The sequence below is a fragment of the Poecile atricapillus genome, chromosome 16 (assembly GCF_030490865.1).
Source record: "Poecile atricapillus isolate bPoeAtr1 chromosome 16, bPoeAtr1.hap1, whole genome shotgun sequence".
Classification (NCBI taxonomy): Eukaryota; Metazoa; Chordata; class Aves; order Passeriformes; family Paridae; genus Poecile; species Poecile atricapillus.
This window is the reverse complement of record NC_081264.1, coordinates 2,198,434-2,221,114: the sequence shown is the minus strand read 5'-3', so window position 1 is coordinate 2,221,114 and position 22,681 is coordinate 2,198,434. Positions and strand designations below refer to the sequence as shown.

Genomic DNA, 22,681 nt, shown 5'->3' with positions numbered 1-22,681 from the left:
GCCTGGGAAGCGCCCGGGACCGCGCGGCCGGGACAGAGCTGGGGGGCCGGGGGAAGGGGAGGGCGCTCCCCGGCTCCCTCCCACCCTCTCCGGATAAATGAGCCGCCGGGAGGCGGCGGGCGGCGCAGGCTGTGGACGAGCGCGGTACATCCCTGTCCCGTCCCCCGCCGCGCCCAGCGCTCCCTGCCGGCGGGGCCGCCCCGGGCGCTGCCGCACGAACTCGGCCGGTCCCCGCGGGGCTGGGCGGGGGGATCGGGCTTCGCTTCCCTTCCCCGGGAACGCCTGAGGGCGGGGGCGGCCGGGCGGGCAGGGCCAGGGCCGGTGGAGGGGAGGCGGCCGGGACACCCCGGTCTGGCTGATGCTGGCGCTGCCCCGCGCAGCACCGGGCTCCGGCAGGCTGGTAGCGGCGGTCGGGACTCAGGAGGGGCCCCCCGGGCTCCCTTCCCCTTCCCTCCCTCCGCGGCGGGCGGCGCTGGAGGATTTTCTCCCGCCGCGGCCCCCTCGCTGTCCCCCAGACATGGTAGGTCACCTCCAGCTGCAAGGGATGGACGAGAGCCTGAAGGAGAAGAGCCGGGAAGGCTTGCTGGACAGTCCGGACTCGGGGCTGCCCCCCAGCCCCAGCCCCCCCTTCTACTCCCTGTCGCCCGGTGAGGGCCGAGCAGGGGGCAGCGGCGCTGCGGACCCCCCGGCCCCGGGCCACCGGCGAGAGGCCAAGGACGGCAAAGTGGTAAGAGCCAAACCCGGGCACCGGGCTCTGTCCTCTCCGGGCCCCGCGGGGGAAAGGCTGGCCGAGCCCCGGAGCGGGGGGCAGGCAGGAGGGCGCCTGTGACCACAGCCTGGGCAGCCTTGGGCTGAGTTCCCCCGCAGTGCCTCCCTCGCCAGCCGGGGACACTCCGGGCTGCCCGTAGCAGCCTTAGTCCGGTGTTGGCAGCTCCCTGATGTGCCAGGCAGAGCTTGGCCCAGTGCCGGGCAGGGTTTTTGGATACGCTCACAGTGCTGGCAGTTTGGCTGGGTGAACTCTAACGACGGTGTGGGAATGAAATCAAAGTCTGAACCAAACTCCCCTGCCCACCTTCGGAACAGAAAAGTGTAATTGTTTCTCAGTGACGCTGCTCTGCCTGATAGGTACAGGTTGGAGCTGCATCCATCCGGACCGAGGCAGGGGCGTCTGGCTCCCAGCCATCATTACACCCTGGCATCCCACATCTGGTTTGTGAGGAGCGTGGAGCCACGTTTGCTGGAGCCCTGGAAAAAAGCCCCACAAAAAAAGACAAAAGTGCCCTTTAGCTGGGGCAGGGTAGGAATGCGTGTCGGGGGAGTTTCTGCGGGACAGGGTCTGGGAAGGGCTGTGTGCCTCTGCCCTTTGCTGGAGCGGGGCTTTGTGGCATGAGCCTGCCCGAAAGGTTTGTCTGCTGGCGGCCGAGCGGAGCCGGGGGTAGTGGTTTGTAAGCTCAGACAGCTGGCAGAGCACTGCAGGTCTCGGTCAGCCTGATGCAGTGCCAGTGAAGTGGCTGAATGTGGAGTAGGATTTGGGTAGATTTATTATGACTATTATTTTGCTTTATTTGTTTATTTCTATCCCTGAGCTATAAAACTCGTTTTTAAAACACAACGTTCAGAGCATAAGCAGTGGTAGTGGAGGTTTTTAAAGGATGATGAAAGTTCTTCCCCAGGGCTCTTTAAAATTTTTTTTAAACACTTATAAAAGATGTTTGTAGGTGTATTCAGTGCGGTTAATTGGCTTCTATATGGAATGAAAACTGCAGCAAAATCTTTCCATGAGAAAAATTTATCTACCTATGGTTTACTGACAATTTAAAGACTTCTTTCCCACAGAGACATTTTGCAATGACTCCACATACCCTCACGCACTTTCTCAAGTTCTAAGGCCTTTTGAGCATGTTACTGAAAACTGCCTTTTACTCCTGAACATGCCAAAATCTTCCCCATGAACAACAACTCCTCAGAGTGGAAAGGGCGTGAGGTGTTATTATGAAAGTCAAATCTCAAACCTGCTAACGCCGCAGTTCCTGATACGGAGCGCTACCTGCAGATGCTTGGGCGTGTGTGCCATCTCGATGGGAGTGTTTCTGTACAAAGTTACCCACGCACCTCTGATTCGGCTGGCAGGATCAGGCTGTTGCTATGTGTCTGTAAAATAAAGTGGGGGAGGAAGGTGAGTGAAGGCTGCTGGACCAGAAAACAGCAGGGGTGGAGGTGTCTGCAAAAACCCTGTAATGGGGATGTGACAGTCTCCAATGCAGTCATATGACAGTTGGTCACCACACCATCCAAGAAAGTCCTTAGATATCGAAGAAGAAAAAACATGAGAAAATTTATTTCAGTTCATGGGGTGTTAGGAGTGAGAGTTTTAATGCTTGACTCCTACAGGGGAAAAAAAGTTATTCCTGTGATCTGTATAAAGTAAAATTAAGTTTTTTGATTGTTTTGATCGTTCATGAACATTTTAGACACTTCAGAAAAGCTCACACTGTAGATGTTTCCAAATTCTGTATCACATTGCAAGGGTAACCCCGGGCTCCTGCTTAGAGTATGGGTTCCATACATTGGGAATTTATGGAATTCTGTGCTCTTAACAGGCACAGAAGGTTGCAGGGATCCAAATGCTGAAATCAGTTGGACTGTATTATTTGGAGTGGTGCTGGGCTCTGCTCTTTAACTCTATTGGGTTGACTGCAAAATAATGAAGTAAATAGGAATTTTCACTCTATTTGACTACAGAGAGTTTCGCTTCCTCTCATTTCCACTGTGCAAATACTGTACTTGCAGCTGATATTAAAGCAGTAAAAATATGGAGAGCATTGCTTGCTTCATACTTCTAAATTGCAGTGTCTAATTAGCTTTAATTTTGCCATTTTACAAGGGCTTGCAGATCTATGAGGAGTTATGCAACCCATGAATGTGCTTCTGTTTAAGTCTATTCCTCTGCTGTTCATCAGAGCATGCAGAATTGGCAAATCAATAATTGCAGCTATTTGCACACCAAGAAATGCTGGTTTTAATCGCCTGTTATATTAGTGTTTGTTTTGCTTATAAACGTGATGGAGCCAGGAACACAACCTGCACTCTTTGTGTTGGAATACTATAAAACCATATATAAGCTCAGTCACCAACAGCCAAGGTTCTAGTAAGTACATTTACAATAAATTGCTGTCAGGTGAAAGAGACAACATTCCAGATCAGAGTGAAGTGTGTCATACTTTGCTGCAGAACTATCAAACCACCAGTCTGAACCCAGTTGCATTCTTCTGCATTTTGCTCCAGCTTCACAAATATGTTACAAAATTTTTCTGCTTTAGGACAGCCCTTCTCATGCAGACTAAAAGGAGATTGCATGCCCTTATCGAAGACTTTCTTGTGTGTAAAATCTGTGCTCTCTCTGCTCTGTGTTATTAACTGTGACTCTGAAAAAGTAAACTCTCTGCTCTTTAATAAGCACAACTTTGTTTCAAAGACAATGCACCATTTATTCACATTTAACCAGCCAATTTGGGAACAGCTTTGGGATCCAAGAAAATATGAAAGGCAATTTAGGGCCAGAGTCATAAATACCACAAGTTCAACACCATTTAGGGCCTTTTTTTTTTTTTTTTTTCATTTTACTTGTAGTGCAGGATAAATTGGCTTTTATTTCTTCAAATAAAGTCCATGTAGGGAATTTGTCAAGTGTTTTTTGCTTAAGTGCAAATATCCTAAGGAAAATAGAAGGTGACTTTTACCTAGTTCTGCCTTTTAAATCTGAAACATTATTAAATTGATTCTTACGACTTGGGTTACTGAATTCTCTAGACTGTATCTGTAAAGCTGGGTCAAAAGGAACAGAAGTACAACAAAATAAATCCCTAATAATATGCACAAAGAAGCAGTTGCTGAAAGCATGGGGAATGAAATGACATCAAAGTACCCATATCTGCTTAGAGTTTTCCCTGTAGTTCTTGCCCTGGGATAGAGATTTAGGCTAGAAGAACTGCTTTTGGACTGTGCTGAAATAAGTGCTTTGCATTCATCACACAGCTCCTAATGGATATCAGGGGACATCAGACTCACATCCATCTGCAGAACTATCCATTGTGCCTTCTTGAAGCAGCAGATTTTATGTTCCTTCCCAACAGTGAAAGGAGCTTTTCCCACTGCAGTGACTTCCTTTTACTTTGTAAGATTTAAGTATTTGTGCACTCAGCCTGCCTCAGTGAGCACTGACTTCTGTGGGACTATATCCCAGTGAATCAGCTGTAGGGAATTTCTACATGCATTCAGCAGCAAGAATGATTCAGAATCACTCTCGGTGGTGGGAGGAGATTCCAGCTTCATCTCAAATACAGAGAAGGAGATGTTACCCCTTGGCACAGCCTTCACAGACAACAGTGGGGTCCCAACAACATGGTCCAAGTCAGCATTCGTGCCAACCCTGTTGGATTAATGGCTCATATTAAAAAAAAACAAACACAGAACCAAAAAACCCAGAACATCTCTTCCTGACATGCAGCATTTTGAAGACCCCTTGGGTCACAGAGCCACCATCTTGTCCTGCACTGTAAGTGCTTCAGGAATGTCTTGTAGGGACTGGGTGGGGAGCATGGCCATCAAAAGTTTTCCATACATAATTTCCATATCTGCCAACACCTACAGTGAAAGCACACGTGAGAGGGAAGCCCAGCACCCTGACCTGAGGCAGCTTGCAGCCCACACACGAGGCAGGGGACGTGACTCCCAAGGCCACGTGGGTCCAGGCAGCTCTGGGGAAGCCCCAGGCTGGTTCGGGGAGCAAGGCACCCATCTGGCACCGCAGCAGGGTTTGCCTCAGGGCTTGTTGGCAGCCTGGCATCCTGACCCACTTCTGAGCCACTCCCACAGGGCTGGATCCTGCAGGAATTCCCTCAGCTTCAGTTCCATGCCTGTGTCCTCTCCTGACAAAGGCTAATCCCACCTGGCTGTTCCCTGTGCCTCAGCCCCATCCAGTTCTGGATATGCACCCGCTCCTCTTCCTCCTTGCTGAAGGACAGGGAATGGCTCTGGGCCTCACTTGATCTGCCTCACCTCATCTGACAGATGTCCCTTCTGGGCACATCAGGGAAACACGCACCAGGATCTCATCATCTGCTCTGAAAAGTGTGGCTCTGATGAAAGACATTGAGTGTGATGTCTTCTAGCTGTTGAATTTCCATTGTGTCCCTATGTAACCCTGTGGACAATAAGCAAAGCAGCATGCATTTCCCACTTGAAATAAAAGAAGTAGATAAGCAGGAAGGATGTAATTCTTTGAAATAATAAAGCCCTGCTTTCTACCTGAGGTTTGCATTTACTGTTATCACCTCCCAATATAATCTCATCCGGCTCTAGTATAAATTACTCGTAATGTGCAATACGTGCAGATATTGGGAAAATAAATGGTCTGTTAAACAAATATTGCTTATCTTCTAGAGCGGAGAATGTAGATGTGTGTCAAATAACTCAGCCAGATCTTTCATTATAGCTGTAAATAACAGCTGAGTAAAGTGACATTTTCATGGACCTGACATGTTACCATAGTGGGAAAATGTGGTGAGAGATTTGCTTATGCCCTAGCTAAGTTAGGAGCTGGGAATTTGGGAAGCTGTATCCTGTTTGTGGCCTTGACACTTGGAAAGCTGTTTCCTCTTACAGTCCCTGGAGATCTAATGCCACATCTTAGTGCCTTCCATATAATGACCATAGCAAAAGGAGTCGGTCAGTTCTGGTTCTTTGTGCTCTCTGGGGAAAGGTTTTGGGGGTTTATTTATTTCAAGTCACGTTAATTTCCTTTCCTTTTTCTTGCTTTGCTGCCTGGAATCTGGCAGCTGAAGAACAGTCAATGCTGTCATTGAGCTGTAGATTTAATTCCGTTCAGCAACCAATTTTATCTGTGTTTATCTATCTGCTACTTGCAAAAAGCAGAGTTTAGCTACCCAGGCCGTTACATGCCTGAAAGGCATCAGAGTTAAGGCAGAGGGAAAAATGCAGCCAAACAAGAAAGCTCTTCAGCTTTTTAATAGTACTGTAACTCTTTGCTGGTTGACACAAATTATGTACTGGAAGAGAAATAAAAATAATAGCTCATTTACTGCCTAATATTCACCTTGGATCAAGTTGTAAACTTGATAGGAGTTGCTTTTTTGATATCTCTGGTATCTTTCATTTTATCTTCTCAAACTTCCTTGCCTACCAGACTCCTTCTGTCCTTAAAGATGACAGGGTTGTGGTGTCTTTTGCAAAGCTGCATCTGGTAAGTACCAGCACAGCTCCAGTAACCGGGGACAGATGAATCAGGTCCCCACTGCAGCGTTCCAGCACAGCAACCCTTGGATAGACAGACCTCAACTATGGATCACTCGTGGACACACTGGTCTAAAGTCATGTGGGCTTCTCCTCTTCACCATCAGTGACCCCCAGGAGTGTGCAGCAAGCTCTGCTTCCTGCCAGGCTATCCATAGTGCAGGATAACAGAAACCTACCTTATTTGTGGAGTGTCTGGAGATCACCAAGTGATTCCTAGAAACAAGCCAGGGATCCTCATTTTCTCAAGGGAGCTCAACAGTCCAGTGCTCCTCTTCTTTCAGCCATTCCTGTTCAGAAGGAAAAATAATTGAGTCAGTAGTTTTTTGACAGGCAGAACTTTTTTTTTTTTTCCTTAAAGCAGATTGGAAGGAGTTGGTGTCAAACTCTTGCCAAAAAGCCAGCTTTTGACATGTGCCAAGCATATAACATTTCAGGCCCAAAGACAAATCTTTTGGAAAGCTCATATCCCCTGTTCCTTGCTTCCCAGCTCCAGGTGACTTGCAGGAGCCGACATTTCAGAACATCACTGGAGGGAAAACAAAATGTCACCTGAAGTGCCTTTCAGTGGCTGTTGTGTGAAACCTGTGGTTGCTGTTTAGTGACCCCTTCATGCTGTGCAAGCAAATCAGTTGCTGTTTGGTGAGCAGCCTGCAGGGTCTTAGAGATCTCTATTTTTAAACCATGCTTTGTAAGTTATTTACATATTCCATGTGCAGAATTCCAGGTTACTTCAGCAGCAGCTCACAGAAGAGAGGTTTGAGTCTGTAATGGTCTCGACAGGCAGTAGAAATCCTGGCTTTGGCCTGCCCAATGTTCACAGTTGTTCCAGCTTTCTAAACTAAGCCAAGCCTGCAGGTCTGAGGTTGGTGCTTGTCTACAGCATGTGAAATGCCTTTTGCCACCCCTCCCTGCCCAGAGCAAGGTTAACTGTAACCTGCAATGGAAATACTCTCATCACCGCCCCATCCAGAACTAACCTGGAGAACACTTCATCCTGTTCTCACAAGTTCAGCAGCAAATTTTTGACTCTGATTGATATCAGTGATGCATCCCAGCGCCTCCATCTCTCCGTGCACACTGGTGGTGTTTCTGCAGCGTGTTCTTGTTTCCTGTTCCCTGCTGTGGGACTTGTGCTTTCCACAGACGCGATTGCCGCCCTGCCCACGCTCTGACCGAGCAGCACTCCCGGCGCTCAGCGGGCTGGGAAGGCTTTTCCCATGCACACGCTGGGGGCCAGATGCCCCAGCAATGTTCCTGCTAAGCCACAGGAAAGACTTCATAACATCTCCTGCATCCTGGGGATGGTTGGAGCACACTTAGTGTCAGCATTTGTTAGCAAGAAGTGTGAAGGCTTGTTTGCCTGGAAGCACTTCTTTGAAATTGCTTCTTTAAAGGAGGGACATGTATCCCCAAGCCTTGTTTCCTTCACCAGTTCATTCAATTCACATCCCTCTGCAGGTGAACCCCCAAAGGGCAGCCTGCTGTTCACAAAGCTCATGAGCATGTGCAAATGGCGTTTGACTCCTGCACCCAAAATGAACCTCTTCTTATGTACAAAATGTCTTTAGAAAGAGCTCTGGCCATGTGCAGACTGTTACAAGCTGGACATCTGCACCCTTGTGAACTGGGGCTTGTCTGATGTAAACAATTCACATTTCAGAAGCAAAGAGCTTTATTTATGACCAGAAAGACTGCCCTTGCCCTCCCCTGTCAAGAGTGTTGAAAGCAATTCAGGAATGAACTTCGCCTTTTGGCCAGTGTTTGCTAGGGAGGGTGAACATATATATTTTGTTTCCTTTTTCCTTCCATAACTATGCAGATACTGTTCTGTTTTGACAATGGAACAGAAATATTCAATCACAAAGAGGAGTTGGCCATTTTATAGTACAACTTTACACAGTTGCAAAATGCAGGGGTATTTCAGTACGAAAAGAAGAAACATATTTGTGGCTTTGGGACGCAGAATTTGGCAAATTCAGATGGAGCAGTGACATTTTTTGTCTTAGCCTGAGGCAGAAGGCCCAAACCAGCAGAGGAAAGCAGACTCAACTAGCCCTCTACAGACCCTGCACAGAGGCTGCCAGCCATCTCCTTTAAAGAGATCCTGTGTCCCTGTGCGTCATAAATATCTGCTGACAGAAAAGTAGTGGCAGAGACTGAAACCTGCAGTGACATTTTTCCAGGAGGGCAGGATTAGGCTGAATTAACTGCTGGGTTTGGTCCAGGCACCAGACACAGGATCTCCATATGTGGGAATTGGTGTTTAGGAGCACTCCAGTATAGAGAAGTGGGATTAGTAATTTAGTGGTGGGCAGAGGAGCCTAGGCTGGCCTGTGACAATTTGTCAGAGTAAGTTCATGGTGCAGTCAGTCTTAAAAATCCAGTTTTTGGTGTCCTGAATTGGAGCTGCTCCATTCATTATAAAGTCCTGGCTTGCAACTGGCTTCCTGCATTGCAGAGGCCACAAGGTGCCCCAGTGTCTCACCCCACCCTCAGTTTTATGGTTAACAAGAATGTCCTTTGGAGCACAAGAGACATTTTTGGCACGTAGACTTCAGGAACAGCAAGTCTATCACTTCCTCTGCTGGATTGTTGCAAGGGATACATGATTTTATGTACATATTTGTATGTATATCTATAAAAATACATACACACCTCTCACTTCAGTAGACCCACATCCTTCAAGTCAGCAGCTTTAGGCCCTATTGCTGTTAGGTCAGGCATGGAGCACTTTTCCATGCTGACATATTTTGAATCACTTTACTCAAAGTCTTGATTTGACTTTGACTTTCTAAGACTTGACTTGTTAAGTCTTAGAAACAGTAAGCAGTAAAGGCAATATCAGAGCTAAAGAAAACTTGAAAACAATTGCAATTCCTATGAGAAGCAAGAAAGGAAGAAGGAAAGGCAAGGTTAAGTTTTGACAAACAGATACTGCAGCGTGAAGTGACAGAGGTGTGGGCACAGTCACGTACCTGGGAGGTGTGCTGGGGCAGAGGGAGGCGGTGGTAGGTGAGGACAGTCCAGGTGTGTTAGGCTGCTCAGCTGCCAGCCACAGCACGTTATGAACTGTGCCAGCTCCATCTGTCGTGTCCCAACACTTGCTGTGTTCTCCTTCCCTGCAGATGCCTTATCTGCTCCTGAACCCGTCCATGCCAGAGATAAGGCCTCGAATGTACCCGGTGTTTTTTGGAGAAAGCATTGAGGTCAACCCTGAGCCCGTGCAGGAAATCAGGTACAGATGGGATTGGGTGGGTAGATGGGGATTTCTGTCTTTTTTCTGGTGCTTCTGCCAAAAATTAAAATGTGTTCACAAATTGGAGTCATGGTTATTTTGGTGGAAAGGGAAGGACAGGTGGGAGGGTAATTCCTGAATTAAAGCCACTGATAGCAGCACAGGCAGAGGGGAGGAGGCAAGAACTGGAGGGAGTTTTAACAGAAGGCAGCTTTCCTTCCAAGGCCAGCTAAAATCCAAGGCTATGAGAGAAAACCATTACCATCTGTGGGCTTGATGGCTTCCACTAAGTAATCTGATGGTCTTCATACTGTTCCCAGATGACTTGTATCTTCAGAAGAAGCAACACCCTTCTAATTGCCACCTGTTTTTGTTCACTCTTGCCACAGAGAAACCAACATTAGACATCCCACAGAGACTGAATGAGCTCCTCCGTGTGAGGAGATGGTCCCTCAAGCCAGTGACGGAGATGTTCTGCCCTCCTGTGGGGCTGGTGCTGTGGCCGATGGATAAATGTTGGTCTTTGCTCTTCTTTTGCTCTTTTGCTGATGTGGAATGTACCCTGCAAACAGCATGGAACACTTACACACAGCTTGGGGCAGGGACAGTGGGAGGATTGTAAAGCCCCTCAAACCTATGCAAAAGTCTCTCTGGAAATGTACCCCAGTAAATAGCTGCTGGCTGAGGAACTGCCAGCGGGCATGTTTTTATGGTGATTACATCGGAGTCTTGTTTTATGTGTGCTGAATGACTTGCTTACACCCTAGCTGTGCAAAATACATTACAGCAGCTCAGATTACACGCGGTGCACAATCAGTCAGCCCCCCTCTGGGTGGAGGTAATGACAAGCACACACCCAGCTTTTAATCTTTTTTACGTGGAGCTGCACATTCCTTGGCTGCTGATTGCTGGAGGAGCGTTTGGGGAGCGGGGAAAACCAGTGGAAATCCTGCTGTTCTCCATGGCTAGGGATTGCAGAAAAAGCCCTTTTTCTGGCCCGGTGTCTGCACATCCTTTCTGGATGACTGCTGAAAAAAGGCAGGGCTGTGACATCTTACCTTTTGTGGTTCTTCATCTATTGGCAGTTCAGGTGGCCAGTTCTTTTTGACACCAGTGGCTGGGCAGCCATAGCCCACAATATCCATTTGCTTTACCTGCTCTTTCAGCATTGCTTGGATTTTTTTGTAGGCTCCAACAAGCAACCTCATCTCCCAGCACTCAGATTTTAGCTGGTTTGGGCATCTTTGTTCAATGACAGCAAGGTGGTATAGAGAAAAAAGACAAACAGCCTTGACAGGTCCATTACAGTGTGTTTGCCTCCAGTGTAGCTCTCAGGGCTGAGCTGAGGCCCCAGTGGAACCCATGGAGAAAACCAGAGGAAGAAAAGCATTGCTTGCAGCCTGTGCAACAAAGGTGTTTTCTGCCCTGGTATGACCACACTGCAGAAATGCCAGGATGGATTCACAGTGGGGTTCCAACAAGATTCCCCAGCAGGACAGAGTACTCTTCTAGGAAGGCTCATCCAGGCTTTGGATTGTGGAGCTGGCATCTGCCCCAGTGTCTGTGCAGTAAGAGGTGGTAAATGCCACCAGCTTCAAAGGGTTAGAGAAGAGTCCTGCCTGTCTTTCCTCCTTTGCTGCCTGGGCTGTGCTCCTCATACCTTGCTGTCTGTCCTCCGTAGGTGCAATTCCGAGGTGAAGTACGACTCGGAGAAGCACTATCGGGATGACATCTTCTACGGCCCCATCCCCACCGTCACCACCTACAGCGAGACCATCATCGCCGCTCCCAACTGCACCTGGCGGAACTACAAGTCCCAGCTGATCTTCGAGCCCCGCCAGAAGCCGGTGAGGTTTCAGAGCACGACCATCATTTTCCCTAAGCGTGCCAAGAACATTTACCGGACCACCCTCAACTACAGCTTGGGTTGTGCCAAGCGCTGGTTTGCTTCCAGCGTGCAGCTGGAACTCTGCGAGGAAACCAACCCGTGCGTCATGTACAGCGAGAGCCTCTGATCCGCCCCGCCGCTGGCAACCGCGCGACCCCCGGGAGGCCGCGGCCTTCGCTCTGCCTGGGCCTTGCTCGGTGGCAACTGAATATTCATGGCTGCAGAACAGCTCTGGGGCGAGGCTGAACTGGCTGGGAGGAGGCTTGCAGGGCACAGGATGGTTTTGATCAGTGAGAGGCTGGCTTGTACTTTGCGACGTTCCTGACATTCATGATCTGGATTTTATTTTGGGGTTTGGTTTTGGTTTTTTTTCCCCGAGCATATCTATTTTTGGCTTGAGTTTAGATGAAATCAAGATGACAAAGGACCCTGTTACCCATAGCAGAATGATGCCTTGTGAGCTCTGTAGTTCTCGTCTAGCACATAGGTGAGAGTCACTGTAAGCTTCAGAGCTATTTTGGTGCCTGCAAAGGAAAGACCGACTGCAGAGCCAGCGTCTGGTCAGCCCAGCCCACCCCAGGCCAGATCTCTTTCAGAGCTGAAATGCAGAGGAGGTGGTTATTTGTACCAGTACATCACAGCTTGCTCCAACAGAGCTGCCCTATTACAGCACTGCAGTCACCCCACTTCCTGAAAGGAGTGGAGACTGTCACCCCAAAGAAAAAAGGATTTGAACAGGTTCCCCAGCTCTTGCAAGCAGCTGGATGTTTGTATACCATAGCAAGGCACAGCACAACCAGGAGATGGGAGAAAGGCCTGCTCTGATGCACAGACACATCTTCTGTGAGCCCAGCCAGGAGTAAGTAGGGAGGCTGAGGAAAATGAACAGCTGAAGGGCAAGTTTCTAAAAGTGACTGAGAGATTCAGGAGCCCAGTGCCCTTTTATCAAAAGCATTGTCAGACCAAGCGTGCCATGCTGTTCACTGCCTCTAACACCTTATTTAAGGGATCTGTATGCACTAGCAGCCCTTCTGAGTTTCAGGGTGTGGCTGTATTGCAGAGAGGAGTGTAGAGCAGGAAGATGTTCCCTGGCTTCTTTGAAGCCAGGGCAGGGTTAACTCACCCTCTCAATAATTTCCGTAGTTGTGGCATGGGCAGCTTTTCTGCCTGTAGAGGAGCAGCCAAACTTTCTCTGTGCATAGCTTGAAGGATTGAAGAGCTCAAATCCATCCAGATTTTCCTTAATTAGCCGGGCTATAGCACTAGAAACAGGTACTTTGCAAGCAGCTGAACTGTCTCCAAAAGACAAAGAAACAGTGAGCAGGAGCCAGTGCAGCCATCCTAAGGTAGAATATTCCTCACTCATGAATCCCATCTCCTGGTATATCTTCACTTTGGTCTCTTGCTGAAAATCTGCAAGAGTCTGGATTCCCACAAACATATAACTTTTGAAAATAGCAGGGAATTGTCTCCAAAAATCTTACCAAGAATTTTTGCATGCTGCTCAGACTTAGAAATAACCACACAGCTCCGGAAATTAATTTCCAGCTTTCTCTCTTCTAAACTTTCCATTTTGTTCCTGACTTGCTGTGAGTCTGATGGAGTTATTTCAGAACACAGCTGAGCAGCCAAGTCAGAAAGCCTATTAACAATGTCAACAAGATGTAGCTGATTGCCCAGAACAGTTGACGCACAAACCCACTGAGATTAAAAAAAAAAAAGTCTGAAAAACTTGAAAAAATAATAAAATTAGTGACATATAAAGATACTTTTTCCGTCAGTTTCATAGAGCAGTTGGTAAATGTGACCAGAACTGTGACCTTTATGAAACAGAGTTCTATTGTTTAAAATGTAGCAGTTTTTCCACCAGAGGTAAATATAAAGTCTTTAAATACAAACTTCAATCCTGACAGCTGAAGCATCATTAGTGCTGAAAGATGTGTTTTATGGCAGTGCTGAACTCTGCCTCTCTACTGGGAGTTAGGACTTGGTAGGAAGAAACCTCTCAAAGGATTTCCAAGGCTTCCACCTACTGTTGAATTCTTTACAGCAACACAAACAAGGATTATATTTGTTATTGGTCAGATTCTGCTGTCACTGTCTGTCAGCATCAAAGCCTGGAAAAGCAGCATGTGCCTCCAGAGGGATTATTATGCCTGAAGCAACACTTCTCCCCAGGGCTCCAGCAAACAGGAGAGCTGGCTTAGGCAGCAGGGAGTTGGCGCTTGGGCAAAAGTGGTCCCAGTGTGGTGTGGCCAGTGATGGCACTTCTGTGCTAGTTCATCTTGAGGTCTGTCCTGCTGGCCACAGGCTGCTGAGCGAGCCTTGGGAGCAGGGGGAATACCCCTCTGCCTCCCTGGGCACATGTGGAGGCTCTGGAGGGCCCTGCATCCCCGAGAGTCTGCCAAAGGGAAGGTTCCCAAGCTGACAGCAGTTAATCCAGGTCCAAAAGCAAGGCCAGTACTCACACCCAGGAAATCCCTGCACGATGACAGAGTGGACTGATAGAGACAGGCTGACCTCAGAGCCGAGGCGATGCCAGACTCTCCCTGTTCTGACCACACATCAGGCTTTGCTCCTTTTAACAGCTGGATTGTTCCCCTGCTTCAAGCACAGAGCTGCTGTTCTTGATCATGCTGGTCTTTGAGCAAGACAGGTTTTCCCTGGAAAAATCCCTTTCATCATGACAGGCTGCAGGTTTCTGCCCACTCTGTCCACTGTTCTGTTTCCTAAATATCAGCTGCAACAGTCAATTAAGCAAGCCAAAAAAACCTAGTGTGCAAATACAAATCCAGCAGAGAAACTGAACCTCAGCCTGGACTTTCACCACACAGGGAGAGGAGCTGCTGAGGCAAAGTCTCACAGGTGGATGTGACCCCTGGAGGGTGCAGTGCAGGGCTGCATCCTTGGCACTGGAGCATCCCACACACCCAGCCCAGACCTCTTTGAAGCTTCATGCTTTATTTTCTCTGCAAATACACTAGAAGTGACCTAACATGCTCCTGTTCCTTTGAGTTTAAGCAGTGTTTCTGGTCTTGCCATGTTAGGGGAAAAAAAAAGAAGATAGAAAGCAGCTTGGGTTTCTAGGCTGCTGAACACATTTTGAGCTGTGTAGCCATGGTGGCTATGGTTGGATTATCACCCTGGACCACATCCAAACTGGGACATTGTCAAGTGCCTGAGATCTGGAGAAATTTTTGAAAAATCCCTTCTTATATGGTATCTCCTATGGGTACATCACAAGCTGCTTTTCTTCTAAGCAAAAGCTGGAAAGTTGGAAAGGGACTTTGTTTTTCCTGAGGTCAAGGAAACCACAGAGGGTCAAGTCTTCACCTTTGCCTGGGCACACATCCCAACCTGCCTGCCCACTCTGTCCCTGCTGCTCCCATCCCTGTGGCTTGTTGGGCTGGGTTAGGAAGGAGTAGAAAAGCCAAAAGCCAAAGTTCATCTTACTCATGACTGGGAAAAGCAAGGACTTTTTTTGGTTTGCTTAAAAACACCAGAAACAGAATTGTATTTTTGTGTTGCCAGTGAAAAATCACTCTGGGCAGCCAAGAAGTGCCTTTTGCCATACCTGTAGAGTGTTTGTACATCCAAAAGGAACAATTAGTCCCACTAGGGAAGTGCTTTTCTTTTAAATGGAGTGTTGTTAATCTCGGCCAACAGATCTTTGTCCCTGTATATTTTCTCAAAGATACAGATGATAAATTTAGACCATGGAAAAGTGAGTTTCCTTCAACAGCTGGGACTGTGGCTACACTATTTCTCCCCAGGATCCTGATGTGTATGTTGCCCACAGCTCTGCAAGCCTGATGGGTAATGTCAGACACTGCCTTTATCTTTTCTGATGAGGTGAAGATTGTTTTTTATAATATGGAAAGTCCCTCTCTCAAAGGTGGGGGGTCTCTCTCCCCTTCATCCCTATAATTCTCTTGCCCTGGAATGCAACAGAGCATGCTCATGTCTGATCTGCCTGCATTTCTGTCATTGCATTTGGGGCCAAAAAGATGAAACCCTAACCAAATACTGAACTTTCAGAAGCTGTGGAATACATTGCACAAACTGCAGAGAACAACTTTGACCAAAAGTTTACTGCTTGTCTTTAGTTTTTGCCCTTTTCTTTTTTTTTTTTTTTTTTCTCCTTCCTAAGCCAGCTCTACTTTCCTCAATGTGAAATACAGACAGATTTGCACCCTGGGTGCAAACTTTCTGAGACTGTTGAAATGGTGTTTGGGTGTTGAAAGCAGTGTTTGAGTGAGCTGCTGGTCAGAGAAGTGAATGCTATTTACTATTTATGTTGAGTGTGTCTTAAAAAAAATGGGAAAGGTCACCAGAAGGCTGATGTGCAAAAAAAGACTTTGTAGAGCAAACCGAAGACTGAAGACTGTGTGAGTCTGACATAGAGGTGAATGGTTCTGTGTGTGAACACTGTGAGCTAGGATATTTAGGCATTGTGGTTTTAACCTGCCTCTTTCCCTATAGGAGAAGGCATCTTTGCCTTTTTTAGAGCTGAAACAAAATCAGACCCATCCTCCATCACAGTCATTCAGTCCTGCTGAAGTCTGTGAGCACCAGCATTCCCCAGGCTCACGAGGCACTTTCTGTGTGTATCAAACATGCACAGAGCTGTGCCTCTGTGGAGATGGGGGAATGCTTTATAGGGCATGATGGATCTTCATGTGGGATATTCAGATTTTTACTGCCAGATAAAGTCTGCTCCCTGAGGATCACCTGATCACTCACAAATTGATCTGTTCTGAACATCTCCCCTAAAGCTCTATAACCATTAGATTTTATAAGTCTTGGGAGGCACTAATTCTTTTTCAGATGCTGTAATGGCCATCAAAATGAGCAAAGTATCCTACCACGTGAATTGTGACCTGAGGATGGGATTGAAAGGTGTCTGAAGGTTAGAGAAGGAAGAAGAGAACTTATAAGTGGTGGAAATCCATAAGGATGTGTCATATTTTTATTTTTGTAAGTTTGATTCTCTAAGTGCTTGTAAAGTACTTTACTGTTGTATATGTGGTGATGCAGTAGCTCACAATATCCTTTTATTTTTGTATATTCCTTCCTCCACCATAATCCCTTTCTGTTCAACTCATAGAGAGTAATTTAAGAAGACAAAATTTATATATCGTAATAAAATGCTCAAACCCTCATGCTGATGTATGCAGAGTTTCCTTCCTCTTCCATATCCCTTTACTTGGTGCCTAATGCCCTTTTTGCATCCAGAGGGAACATTTCTGGTGTGTCCATCCCTTCCTGTGGATTTCAGCCCAGCTCCCGTGGCTGTGGCACAGTCAGTGAGTGCTGTGATGTGCAAACCCTGCTCTGTGTGCCCAGGGAAAGCTGAAAAGCTGAGGAGGAGCTCTCAGAGGCAGTTTTACTTTTCAGGATTTCCCTGGTTGTCAGTTTGAACATTTCTTTGCTCTAAATTTCCCTCTTCATCTTAATCTTGTTCTACCCAGCTACGAAGCCTTGGTGTTGGATCTCCTCTCCCAGCTTTTCCTTGGCCTTCAAAGGCAGGAAGAACCCACACAATGCTTATTTCATATCCAAGTATCCACATTCTAGTGCACTACTGGGATCCCTCCTGTGTCCTGGCTTCCCAAATCACGATGGTGGATGAGCTGCACTGGGGCTAAAGCCCTGCCTGGCCATGAGGTGCATTTTAAAGCCATTGCTGTAAATGCCTCAGGCTCACCAGCCAGCCCTTAGTAGAGCACTCCTTTGTCTTCCAAGACCCAAGATGTCTGCAGGGAGAATCTGACACTAATCCTTATGGAAAAATCATTGGATTTATAGGGATGAAGTCAATAGGCTTGGATGAAAATGGCTCTAAAACTCTAAGGAATGGAAAGGAGAAGCAAAGCCATGTTATGCAAGAAGCTTGCTTCAGCTGCAGGGTATGTGCCTGTGTCCTCATCCCAAGCTTTTTGACACAAATCATGGCTGAACTGCTCCTAGGATGAAGGATGGGAGACAAGTTCATGGCTAAGAACCTGAGGAAACACCACAGGAGAAGGCAGGGTTTGTGCAGGCCGGACACCCAAATGCCAGATGAAGGACATGTGCATCCACTCCTGCTATTTAAATAAAACCATAAAATGTGAATGCTGTCCAATGAAGATTCCTGAGGTGGCAGCTAAATCCTCAGCAGCAAAAGCAGTGTTAGATGCAGGATATGTGTTTTGGCAAGAGTGCTCAGATGAGCTAACCCCTAAGCTAGTGGCTTTTACTGTGCTAGTTGGATGTTGTAAATTTAAGCAGATGATGCTTGGTATTAGTTTTGCTCCTGGGATATTTCAGAGAGTAATTGCACATATCTCTGAGGGATTACAAGGTGCTGAAGTTATAATGGATGGACTTTGAATTTAAACTAGATGCCTTTAGGAACAGAAGGAAAGGTTTAGGCTGGTTTTACAGACAGCAAGAATGCTGAATATAAAATGCCAAAAGCCTCACCTAAAAGAATTTGCTGATTATGGGCAGCTACAAATTAAATAATAATAAAACTCCACATGGCTGGGATCCCTATTCCACTCAACAAAGCAGAGCTGTAAGGAAACAATAGATGCCTTCATCGAATTTCATTCCACAGCTATTTACAGTTAACAAACAATGGAAAGGTTTGCCAGAGAAAGAGCCTTACCTGATCCTGGAGCAGTAAAAACGCCCTCCTGCTGCTAAACCACCAGTTCAAATACCATGTGCACGACCTTAGGCTGGGTCTTTGCTCCCCATCAGCAGATGGCAATGTCTCAGCCTGGACCTGCAGAAGTGCCTTTGGAAGTTCCAGGCAATACCAAGCAGATGGAGGTTATATTGTCCTCAAGGATGTCATGAATCACCAGAAGCATGCCTGGAGCGATGGCCACCTATAGGAACTGCCTCCTCTGGCACAGAACACTGAACATTTACTTAATCCATCTCTGTGGGGAGACTGGAATGGGAGACTGTCACAGCAGATACATCTCTGTCCCCTGAGCTGACCCTGTGGCTTCACAACTCTCTCCCCCAGAAACCATTCCAGGATGACTGGATCTACCTGGGATGCTTTAGATGCAGCTCTGCAACCTCCTCGTGTCCTTTCACAGGCTCAGTGCCTCAGGGGGCACCTTAGCTACAGCAGTTGAGCCCCCAGGGTGGCACAGGGCCTCTGGATGCTTGGCATGGTGGCAGGACGGTGACTCCCAAGGCTGGCACTGCCAGCTGCCCTCAGCAGTGTCTGCCCAGCCACAGGATGTGGATCCAGTGCTGGTTTCCATCCCATTGCTTATGGGAGCAATTCCCACTGCAGATGCAGCCCCTGCAAATATTCCACAGCCTGGCAGGAACGTGGCTTGGCCACCACACTGCCCATCCCCAGCTCTGTTTCTAAATCCCCTGGTGTGGTGACACTGGAGAGGAGCAAGGACCTGCCCCAGGGCCGTGCATCTCCTGCCAAAGCACTGAGTCTCCTTCTCCTGGCAACAAGCCCAGCCACAGCAGGGAAATTAATGCAGGAATGGCTTGTTCTCGAGTAGGATAAAGGGTCCTGGAATTGCTTTTTTTGGGGTGTAAGGAGGGAGTTTTATGAGCTCTATTTTCTGCTTCTAATAATGATATTGGATCTAAACAGTTCCACGCCTTGGAGTCCACGACAGATGGGGAGTTCACATCTACAAGGATGAAAATGCTCATCCTGCCAAGCCTTTGATTCTCATCGTATCCTTCCTACCCTACAAACAGGCGGACAGCACATTTCTAGCATAAAAATATCCTCCTCTCCAGCTAACCACCTCCAGATTCCCTTCCTGAGCCTGTTCTGAGCCTGGTGATTAGACATTTCTGTATACATAAACATTCAGATCATCTCCCCAAGGTTCTTCCTGTCTCACAAGCAAATCCTGAGACCAGCAGCTATTTGCAGCTCCTTGAAAATACAAATGCACTCCTTCCAAGTTGACTGCTGTGGCTGGGGCTCTCCATGCACCTCCCCAAGGCTCCTGGCTGCACCCTCCCATCACAGGACGCTGAAATGCCCATCACCCCCTTCTCTGGAGACCAAACTGCTCCAAACACCCCATGCATGGCTGCTGCTGATGGTGCCGAGACTGGGAAACATTTTGGGCTGGGATGCAGCATGGGAGTACCTGGGCATAGCCACTCTTGCAGAGGGAGGCTGCAGAACCACTCCAAAACCCACACAAAGCAGTGGAGGAATGAACAACAGACGCACACGCGCGTGCAAACTGCTTTCTCTTTGATGGAGGACTGTAGAAACATTACCTTCCCCTGGGGCTTTGCAGTGAAATAACCTGATTATTCATGAACCAGCCAGAATCATCAATCCCTCATTTATCATTTTCAACATAAATAACAAGGGCAAGAGAGGAACACACCAGCAATAAACTAGCTATAGATGTAGTGTTGAAATCTGCCCATATCCTTTAAATATGCCCCACTCACTGATAACAAACAGGGATCCAGCCGACTCCTCGCCCGATTCCTGAGCGTTGGATTACAAAGGACACAAGCCAACACTCAGCTTTATGCGAGTGAAAGTCCATTTGGCGCTTGCGTGGGCGGGCAGCTAGGAAATGGCAGCAAATTTTTAAAAAAACCCACATTTGTCTTGCTGACAAATGCCTCCAGGAAATAAAAGCCTTTGTATTCTTCTTTGACCTCTTCCACTCGCAGATGGGTTTTGCTGTGCTTCCAACAGTGATTTTTTTTAGCGCCTGCACTTCCAGGATATTCATTTTATCTGCTGATGAGCTCGCCTCGGAAAGGCAACAATGCACATCACATCATGGGCCTGTTGTGGCCAAGCAGGATGGCCTTGGAAGGGCAGAGCTGGGGTTTTAACTTCAAGTCCAGCTGCTAATGAGTCTTTGGGATGGCAGCATCTCCTCGAGCATCCTTGGCTGGTTGAGCACCAGCTTTACCCTGAGATACACATTGACCCAGAGGAGAGGGCACCCAGAGCCACGCAGGTCCCTCAGTATCTGGGAGAGGAGTTGAGCATCCTTCCAGCTCTAGTCTGAGCCTGTTTTCCTGGTGGACTGGAGGTGGAGTGGAGCAGGGAATGGGGGAGCAGCCTTTGAGGCTCAGGGTGCTTTGCTAAGCAGAGCTGTTCTCTGCCTCCAGGTCTGCCCTGAACTCTGCAGATGGGAACCTTTCCGAGTCCCCCGGGACTTGTTCTGGCAGCGCCAGCCCCGCGTGTGAGCCCAGCCATAGCTGAGGCTCTGCTAATGAGCCACGTGTTCCGACAGCCTCCAGGCTTGGCACTGGCTGCAGGGACCCTCTGGAGCCCAGCTCAGCACTTTCTGGGAAGGTTTCCTTTGCCCTCCCCCTGCCACTCACTTCACTCCTCCAAGGGTCTCTCCCCTATGTGCACTCCAAAAGAAGTGGGGAGGGAAATCACAGTGTGTTTGAACACTGCCTAATGGTGAAAAATAACATCTGGAGAACAGCCTTGCCCTTCACAGAGAGCCCTCCACCTCCACATCTCCCAACAGGAGAGGGAGAACAGATCCAGGAAGAACCGATCAGCTCAGCACTGGGACCAACTCTCCCTGTGGGTGCCTTGGCTTGGGGACAGCAGCCACTGACCAGGGGACAGCAGGGACCCAAGAGCCCTGGAGAAGTGGGTGGCTGGCTAAAGCCACACTCACTGCTGGCAGATTCTAGAGAATAAGGGAAGCTCAGCAAGGGGTGACTCCTTGCCCATGCCTGTTCCTCCTGTGCTGGCCCATCTCCCCCATTCCCCCAGGAAACAGGCACGGGAGAAACCTGCTTCATTCAAGCCTGTTTCCACAGAGCTTCTTCCAGCCAACATTAACACACTCTGCTTTACTTCCCAGCATGACCCGGGGCAGAAAGCAACATCTGAACCTAATAAAAACGCTGCCCTCCCCCTCAAAGAGACCCAAGAGCAACCTCTGCTATTTGGTTTCCAACCTCTGCTATTTGGTTTCTCCTTCACCAATGGATGGAGGAAGCAGCTCCAGCTCAGGGGTTCTGACTGGCCTGAAGGGAAGCAGGATGTTCTGGCAGCCCATGGAGACTGTTAATTTAAAAATGAGTCCAGTGGGCTGGAGTTAGATGGGTTTCAGTGCTAAAGAGCCAGTTGTGACTTCTCACTGGGGTATAGAGCTGGGGTATAAGGACTTGCTCTTCCCTTGAACAGAATGGTGCTCTTTTTCAGTTCCAAAACCATGAAAGCTGGAGATGGCTCTAAGCCAAAGCCCAGGATTAACATCCCCATGGGGGAAAGCTCTGCTTTGGTCCAACTGGAATGCAGATCCAGACCTGGCACCCATCTTCAGGCACACACCGACCAGGTTCCTCGTGTCTGACCTCTGGCAGCTGCTTCGCTTCCTGGAAAGGGCTCAGGACGAAACAGCAGCAGAAAATATCCCTGGGTTTTGGGCCGAGCTGGATCAGGATTTCACAGCTGAAGTCTGGACTTTTGCAAACAAACACCTGAGTCAGTGGAGTCCAAAGCTCTTCAGAATTCCTCTTTCACTGGAGCTGATTGGGGCCCGTCAGGCTGCACCTGCTGACAGCTGCACAGAGCAGTTCGAGGAACATGTTCAATTAGGAAGGAGTGTCTTCAACAGCAGCCTCCTGGATGGTGCTGCTCACTTATTTGCTCTTCATGAAGCCTTCCCTTCCTCCTGTGCCATTGGAGGCAGGAGAGGAACCCCCAGAAGCTCCTGGCACTGCCCCTCTCCCACAGGCACCACATTTTCCACAAATACTGACCTGCAGCCTTATGGAACAACTGCCTGTAGGTGAGAGCTCAGAACAACCTCCCCAGGGCTCCTGCTGGCTCCATGAGTTTCCTCAGCATCTGCTCAGGAGCACTGGGGCTGCCATGGCAATTAATAATGACTAATCTAGATGCACCATCGTTAGCATGGCCAGTGTGGTCAGCACCTCCTCGGCCCTGACTTACCTCAGCAAATACTGCAACAGTTTTCTCCAAGCTGAACATGCATTTAGTCATCAAAGAGATTGCAAATGACTAATAAATATGAAAAGAAGTTGGGGAGCAGCAAAAATTTCTGGACCAAGATCAGTCTTTACTGGCAACTGCTGCTTTTCCTAAGCAAAAGTACCCTGCAGAGTTTAAAACAGCATCCGACTTCAAAGCAGACAGCTCTCCAGATGGAGCTTACCACCCCTGCAACACCCTGTGCTTCGTCAGGTTCCATGCACTTACAGAGGGACACTGGGATTATTTCCAAACG

The 22,681-nt window shown here is 48.1% G+C and overlaps 1 protein-coding gene across 1 annotated transcript; it reads left to right on the top strand.

Moving 5' to 3' along the window:
- The first annotated feature begins 517 nt into the window (after positions 1-517).
- RFLNA (refilin A) lies at positions 518-11,565 on the top strand. The gene is made up of 3 exons (XM_058851799.1): positions 518-727; positions 9,441-9,550; positions 11,232-11,565. Exons 1-3 carry the CDS (start codon positions 518-520, stop codon positions 11,563-11,565), a joined length of 654 nt encoding a protein of 217 aa, XP_058707782.1.
- The last annotated feature ends 11,116 nt before the right edge of the window (positions 11,566-22,681 follow it).